General features: G+C 41.9%; 1 protein-coding gene across 1 annotated transcript; it reads left to right on the top strand.

Moving 5' to 3' along the window:
* The first annotated feature begins 219 nt into the window (after positions 1-219).
* ube2l3b (ubiquitin-conjugating enzyme E2L 3b) lies at positions 220-6,977 on the top strand. Its single transcript, XM_038703749.1, has 4 exons — positions 220-310; positions 3,290-3,385; positions 3,465-3,651; positions 5,488-6,977. The coding sequence occupies exons 1-4, from the start codon at positions 284-286 to the stop codon at positions 5,640-5,642; spliced, it is 465 nt and encodes a 154-aa protein (XP_038559677.1). The 5' UTR covers positions 220-283; the 3' UTR covers positions 5,643-6,977.
* Positions 6,978-8,279: the final 1,302 nt, after the last annotated feature.

Raw genomic sequence — 8,279 nt, 5'->3', positions numbered from 1 at the left:
ATATATAGGCTATGCTGTTTAACATACTTTAAGAAGCATACTTTAATTAACACATAGCCTAAACCAGCCTAGGAAGTAGCCTAGGATTAAAATCATCCCGTTATAAAAGAGGTTTAAGTTTTCTTCTTTACCGGGGCCCTATACATAGGAAAATTAATGATTTCCCTGACATTTCGATTTAGATCTAGTTAACGGGTAGACGGGTAATCCTCAACCCCAGGACCAGATCAGAGCAGACCCATATTCATCGCGCTGTGCATTCTGGGAACACAGTAGTTTCAAGATGGCGGCGAGCAGGAGGCTGGCCAAGGTAAATCTCCCTTTCTCGTTATTTTCATATAATTTGTAATGTGTAAACACGCATTGGCGGCTAGTGGACGCATTCTTTGTTCACCTAAAGTCATAAGACAATGTTGTTGTTGTGTGAAGACACATTTAGTGGTTGTTTTTATGCTGTAAACGTAATAAAAAGCGAGAGGTCACCAGTGGCCACCTAACGTTAGCCGACCAAATATTACCGTAGGCAGCAAAGCACCGGCAAATGAACGTTAGGCCAGAGAGTCGAGAATCAGCCTTCCGATGACGACAAAGGGGCTGACGTTTCGTTGACTAGCCAGCGTTTGCTTCCATGCAGCTATTAGTTGGATGGCCGAGGGAGCTAATTTAGACGTGACCAACACCGGGAGAGAATTTCCACGGCGTACGGCGTTTGCCAAAGCGCTAACTTGCTAGCCTCAGCCCTTAGCTGCGTTTCAGCTAGCTAGCCAGCAAGCGTCAGCTAAAGTCCCGGTTAGCCAGGTTTCGGAGATCGTCATTAAGGGATGGGTGGGGAGGAACTTGGTGTAAATCCATAACAAATATGTCTCATTGCTGTTACGTGAAAGCAATAAAACGGTTTAAATGTCTACTAGTCAGTGTTCTTTTAAAAGTTATGATAGCACATTAACGTTACGCAAGGTCTGTGTTATCTGATTAAACGTGATTAACGTAGTCAGGTTGTGTCTCTTCCCCTGTTCCAGCCAAATGGCCATGCTAGTAAATTAGCCAGTTATTACTCGAATCTCTTTATGACGGAGTTACGTTGTCTGTCTGAAAAACAATAAGCAGAAAAACTGAAGCATCAACATGCACATGTATCATGCGGTTTTGAACAGATCTCAACTCAGATTTTCAGTGTATGAGCTCTTTAGATTGTAGACTACAGTCACTAGCTGCCATTCGCGGAACGAGGAAGTGTTTATGTGAAAGTAAAAGTAATGAGAAATGTCACTGCTGTTAGCCCATAAAAAGTTATGATTTAATTTATTAACAGCCCTCTTTCGTTTTCAGTTCGGTGGTCTGACATTGCATAAAAAAAGTATAAATGGACTAAGTAAAGTTTCATGTACTTGTATGTGTATGTATCGGTGTGCCTATTTTAATGCTGTTGGGATCTTAACAACAAGATGTGCAAGTCATTGAGCCTTTGTACATGAGCTAGTTTGAAGCAGAAAATAAACACAACAATATTTTGCTTTATGGCCTGAAAAGGGTGTGTACTGATTATTCCCTAGCCCGTCAGAGGCTTCCTCAGCACACTAAAATGATTAACCCAACTGTCAGGCTGGAAGTTTGCTAAACAATAACACAATCCTCTTCTCACAATGTAATTAATCCATGTTGATTTTCACCAAGCTTTAGAAATCAACCTGATGAGACTGTTGTATGTTTTGTTTAATTCTACATGCTATTAGAAGTAACTAGTATTTAACTATTATACTCGGTATATAAAATGTGTAGGGAGTGATATTGTTTCTGATTCTGCTTATCTATTTCAGACATTATAGAGAGAATCACAAAGTCTGTTCACATTAACTTGCTTCACAGTTTAATGGCAGCAACATGTTGAATTTTTTTTTTGATATTTCAAATTGTATACGTCCCGTTCATCTAAAATGCATGTTTTATGTTTTCTTTTTTTGTTTGTTTTCTTATGCCAATTACTAGTGTTAGTTTGGACACCAAATTTACCTCTGGGGCCACAGAAAATGAAAGCTTGAGCTTACCCAAAACTAGTCTGACCGGCTGTGAGATGTGGCTGTTGGGTAGATTTGTTTGATCAAAGACGCTAACAAAGAAGCACATAAAATAAGCACAGACAGGTTGGACCACTGTTTTTAAACTATCTGAACTGTTATGACTGAAAATTACAACAGCAATAAACACCTTTCTATCCAGTTGCCAGCAGCAGTCTACCTGGAAGTGACCGTTATTGTTAGCTAGGCTTGGGTGATCTTCTCTGTTTTCATATCGTCTGATCATGGCTACTTGAGATCACTGATTGGCGATCTGATCGCAGTACATTGTTTTCCACTGAATTACTGTTATTTATTTTAATTATCAGCGTGCTAACCTCGACAAGCCAGCTGTATTCTAGGCAGATAGATTAACTTCTCATAGTTAACTTCAATGCATTAGTTTTTCTATAACGTTATAAACACGACTGTAGAGAGTGAGCAAGCAAGCGGAGGTGCTGAGTGAATCGATGCCACTCGCGCAGCTCCATATTAAATAGTATATAGTATCTGGCGGTCAGCGTTGATATTGTGGCGTGTTGTGTTTCCAAACCAATCGCTGATCATCCCTTTAATTATCGGTAGGCGATCCAATCGGAACAAGCCTGTTGTTAGTGCAGTGTCACTGTGATGCAGTTTATTATGTGGCTCTGATTTGTGGGCTCATTATTTACAAGAAGAAAGAACAACTTTATACTGAGCAGACTGAGACTGCATGAAAAGCCAGTTGCTGTAAATGAATAAACATCTTCAGCCATGTTTAATTAGCATTCTTTGCCCCATTTTCTTCCAAAATAGAAGGCACGATTCTGAACACTGCGTCTACTTGTGACACAGGGAAGAGTGTAGACAGACACATACAAGGTTAACACAGTCACCTCAGTTTCACTCCCTGTTGTGCAATACACCCTGACAAACCACTAAAAGTCACTAGTGCAGCACAAATGATAGGAAGTCTTACCGGCTTCCTACCTGCAAGCAGAATTGTTGCAAGGCAAGCTGGAGGCAGCACTCTCAGCAACTGGACCAGGGATGTGGGAGGCCTGGCCTGCTCTGTGAGACAGTGCCCTGAGATACTGTCTGTTAGAAATACATAGAAGTGAGTAACCAGGAAGGTGCAGTAAGAACTTAAGGAATCAGGAACTCAAAATCAAAAGCAATGAAGCATTTTCTAAAACAGCAGTAAACATTTATGTTTCATTTGTATAATAAACACTGTCTGCTTGTTCTGTCAGGAACTCGATGAGATCCGCAAGTCTGGAATGAAAAACTTCCGAAACATTCAGGTTGAGGAATCAAACCTATTGTCATGGCAAGGGCTCATTGTTCCTGTAAGTAGCTGTTCCTGCTCCACTGCTCTGCCATCTGTTGGCCTGAACTTCCCTCACTAACCTCTGTGCTCACTTCCAGGACAACCCACCTTATGACAAAGGTGCGTTCAGGATCGAAATCATTTTCCCCACCGAGTACCCTTTCAAGCCTCCCAAGATCACATTCAAGACAAAGATCTATCACCCCAACATTGACGAGAAAGGCCAGGTGTGCTTACCTGTGATCAGCGCAGAGAACTGGAAGCCAGCCACCAAAACTGACCAAGGTGGGTGCCCTTGTTACACAGGGCCTCTGGAGGCCAGCTGACACTCCAGAGCGACTGTTTGCTCTAATCTTGCATTACTACGTGGCCATGACTAAAGACTACTACCTTACTTTATGGCATAAAGCCATTTTGTCAACAAGCTATGCCAAACTTAGCTAATGTGTTGTTATAAAATCCTTACCTAAGTACATATGACATTAACACAATCAGGACTTAAATCAGGAAATATCTGAACAGTTATACTCTCTGAATACTGACAAAGCACATACGCACACATACACACAGACCGGTGTTTCTCCTATGATGGAGTTGTAGCAGTGGAGGTGAAGCGAAATAATTTTGTGCGCGTGGTGCACCCTTCTGTATGTCTGAAGATAAAACAGTTATACAATATGTGTCCGCAGTAGTGCTGTGGTGTTCATGAGCATCATAACGGCCAGGAGACCCTGTTAATATGACAGCGAATCATTGTAGATGTGATTGTTCATGTTGCATTTTGTGTCTGTTTACAGCTTTTGATATTTATCTGTAGAAATGAACATGAGAAAACTATCTCCCTTAATTGCCAAGCATTTTATTTGTACAATAAAAACCAAAAGAAACGTCTCCTCATTAGCTTAAAAGGGGCTAGTTTGCATCCGTAACAGCCAGTCTGAAAACTGAAAAATAGTTAACTAACTATTAGGATGTACAGAACAGAAGCTCCACTCGCATTCACCTTTACTTTCTGAAGTGCACCGCTGCTCCTGAATGAATATAGGGGAAACACTGCGTGCGCGCACACACACACACACACACACACACTATAAAGCCACTGCTTAGTAGCTACAGCAGAAAGTATGTTACAATAAAAACAAGATAGAAGTGGTCAAAGCCATGACAGGGTCTTCAAAATACAAATATGAAGATTGTGTCTCCAGAAAGTCAAGAGGACAAGGTGGCCTGTGTGTCATGGGTTTATTCCACTGAGAAGGTATTGTAGGAATATTACACGGTGCTTGGAATATTTTCTACTCGAACTGAAAGGTAGAGAGAGGGGGGGAGGACACAGTGAAGCTAAACAGAGGCAGAAATGGAAATGAAAACATTACTGATCCAGCTCGGGCTCAGACTATAGCAGTTTGAAAACCTGAACCCATTTTGAAATCAGGAAACTTCTCAGATTCATGCACGCACTACAGGATTTGAAAATAATTATGCACCTCAGTGGTGCAGTGAAATTTGACAAAGCTGTTCCACTGTGATGAGGTGCATGAGACGGCTGGCAGAGGGACCCCAGCAGCACCGTCTCCGGACACCATCTGCATGGGCCGTTCATCTCATGAAGCACGCAGCCAGATTCTCTCTTCTAGGATATTTTACAGAGTTTACATTTTCAGCGTAACAGGCGGTACACCTGCCTGATTACCCACTGTAATTATGATGTGCTTGTTTATCCTGGAGCTGATTTTCATGGCTGAGATATACATTCCTTCTGTGTAGTTCCTTGCATGGCCGATGTCCCACCTATGAGTAGTTGTGATTGGACAGACTGCTCGGTAAAGCTCACCACGTTTCTGACAAAGCGTTGTAGCTAGGAGGCTTCACAGCTCTGACTGCAGACTCTTTCTTCATGATGCATCAGTGTCATGTCTGCTTTTTGACAGTGAAGGAAAACCACAGCAGCTCTTTGTTGTAACTTGCTAAATATTGTCAGTACTGTAAGCTGCAGGCACACATGATTCACTGGTCACATGGTCCTTTTATTAGCTGCTGCTCTTTGTGCCAGCACATGCTGCTTGTTAGGAAAGCATTGTCATGTCTAACAGCATCTCTTTGGCTGTGTGTATCTTGCAGTAATTCAGTCCCTCATTGCGCTGGTGAATGACCCCCAGCCGGAGCACCCCCTGAGGGCAGACCTAGCAGAAGAATACTCAAAGGACCGTAAAAAATTCTTGAAGAACGCTGAAGAGTTTACAAAGAAACACGGCGAAAAGCGGCCAATGGACTGATCAGCTGACGAGCGTGTAGCCCTCTCTCTCTATCTCCCTCTGCTCCTATCTTACCTGCCCGACCAAATGCCTCCCTTCTGTCCCCCACACTCCTCATCACCTCCTTCGCTCACTCTGCTCCGCCCTCCTCCCCCCTACCAGTCCTCCCTGCAGCCCAGGAGCCGCCCTGCTGAAGCCAGGCAGCGGCAGCTACTGCCTCAGCCTCCTTCCCCATCCAGGACTCTCTGTGGATCAGACAGCTTCCTCCTCCTCCTTCTCAGCCATAAATCTCCAGACCATTTCTAACTTTCTACTCTTTTCTTAATGTGAAAACTGGGGAAAGAAATACTAAGGGAACATAATGTTCAGATGCAGAGTTAGATGGAAATACTCAGTAATGTGTTCATTTTCTGTTGGCATTTCCTCTATATAAACTCCTGTGTAAAATAGATCTCACTTAGACATGATTTTTCCTAAGTATTTTATTTTTTGCAGAGCAGAAAAACTGATTGATTACTCATTTTGTCTTTTGCCCCATCGTCAATACTTTTTTAAGCTAAAACACAAATGTGATGGACAGAAGAGAAGCTGTAGCTGAGACTGGGAGGTGATGGCTGAGATGTTTCTGCTTCTAGACTTGCACTGTGCTCACTGTCCTTCCCCACAGTCTGTAACCCACTGAGCAGAAACAAACTATGGCAGGCCATACATGAATTGAATTTTTGTTGCTGAAAATGCTAAACAAGATTCGTGAGTGTTAAAAACACTCCAGACATGCAGTTATCATCAGCAGGCCCTGAAAGACCAATTGAACAGCACTATCTCTCACATGTTCTATGATGGGTTTTCTCAACACTCTGACCATGCTGTAAACACTGTTCTGCATTGTGATTCTCTTTTTCTTATTAATAATACTTGGCTTTCTCCACTTTGAATTGTTTTGATCTGGATCTGATATATAAAATTGGTAATGTGGGAAGAACCTGTTTTGTTCATTTGAAACTTCCACACACGTCTCCTCTCCCACTGTCGGGCACCTCAGTGAATGCACCTGCCATACTAGAAAAAGCCTTCACCACACTGAGACATACTCCGGCGGCAGATGGACTGTCCGCTGCCCAGCTGGGCGGGCGGGTGGGGGGGCGGCTGGAGAAGGGCAGCCGGAAGGAAGCTCAGCTCCTGGAGATGGTCCCAGAAACGAGCACCTTGAAGCAGCTAAGAGAGGGCTGGCTGTCCGGGGATGTGTCAGGACATGGAGAGGGACTGCAGTGGCCAAAAAGCACCATGTAACAGCTGTTTGATCTGGTCCCAATATTGTTTCATAATAAAGATGGCTAACCATTTGGCCTCACTGTCTGCCTGCTAGTCAAGTGGATGTTGCACGCATTTGGCTTTTGAAGAGTAGATTGAGGCCAGAACCAATCCAAACCCAGCAATTTGGTGGAAAACAGCTTTAAGTGAATTACAAACTGTTACATAGTTAGGGTTTTGTTTAGGTCAGTCTGAACTAAAAGTATAGTAGCTGTAGGATAACTAAACTAATGCATTGAAGGCAACTGAGGATTATGGATGACTATTTGCAGTGCTAGAAAAAGTATTCAGTTCCTTAAATTAAAGTAGCAATGTAAAATACACCATTGCTGGTACAAGTCCTGTATTCAAAATGTTGTTCAAGTAAAAGTACAGAAGTATTTTAAGAAAAATGTACTTTGATAAGATTGACTTTCTTTGAGTCCCTCTGAGTTTTATATTGTTGGATAGTTAATAAGAAGATGCGATTGACGATTGGCGGTTAATTGAATCTGATCTACATTCTTTATATTCTCCCTGTAAAAAGTAACATGTAAAGTTCAACTACCTCAGATCTATCCTTTCAAAAATGTACTACAAATAAAAAGATGTGTTACAATGCTGGCTAGTCCAGTTGCAACATTTAATGCAAAATCTGAATCACAGCGGAAGGATCCTCTATTTAAGTTAAAGGATTTTCACCACAAGTAAAAATACTCCAATGAATTTAGAGTATCAAAAGTTAAATGATATACCTTAAAATTTCAATTTAAAGAGTTCTATACACTTGTCCTTGTACTCGCCCGGTGTTGCTACATGTTTTGACAAATAAAGGCAGGTGTGTATATGTATGTATGTATATATATATATATATATATATATATATATATATATACCCTTATTTAAACAGGAAAAGTCCCATTGAGACGCAGTCTCTATTAGAAGCCTGGTATCATTTTTACGGAAGTTCTCTGGATGTATCCACAGGTTTCCTACATCCCATGATGCTTTGCATCGAAAGTGGGAGTGACTTCCGGTTCCAAGTAAACAAGCGGGACGTGTCACTCGTTCATTCAAAACATCGATCTAAACTTGCTAACGACGTGGGAAAAACCTCAACGAGCTGAAAAAGGGTGAAATAGCAGTGCCTTTACTTTCCGCAGTAGATGGTTGGGAACATGAACGTATATTAGCATTTGTAGCTATTTTGTTGATTCAGTGGCATGTGATGGTAACGCAATGAGCAATTTGAAAATCTCAGAAGCTTATCAGTATCTATACTGTGATAAAGTCGGATGGGTGTTATGTAAGGATGTCGGAAACGACCTTTTTTATCAAAAAGCAGACATTGAGCCCAGCCAGAGCCTA

The sequence above is a fragment of the Micropterus salmoides genome, unplaced genomic scaffold (genome assembly GCF_014851395.1).
Source record: "Micropterus salmoides isolate LMB-PRFRI ecotype aquatic unplaced genomic scaffold, ASM1485139v1 Ms_hic_scaffold_7, whole genome shotgun sequence".
Lineage (NCBI taxonomy): Eukaryota > Metazoa > Chordata > Actinopteri > Centrarchiformes > Centrarchidae > Micropterus > Micropterus salmoides.
This window is presented reverse-complemented; position numbering and strand designations above follow the sequence as displayed.

What these genes read in the sequence shown, in the direction of transcription:
- ube2l3b (XM_038703749.1), top strand. Translation starts at nt 284, where the DNA reads ATGGCGGCGAGCAGGAGGCTGGCCAAG. An exon ending in CGAGCAGGAGGCTGGCCAAG is followed by an intron (nt 311 to 3,289) that starts GTAAATCTCCCT and finishes TTGTTCTGTCAG; the next exon opens with GAACTCGATGAGATCCGCAA. An exon ending in AGCCACCAAAACTGACCAAG is followed by an intron (nt 3,652 to 5,487) that starts GTGGGTGCCCTT and finishes TGTATCTTGCAG; the next exon opens with TAATTCAGTCCCTCATTGCG.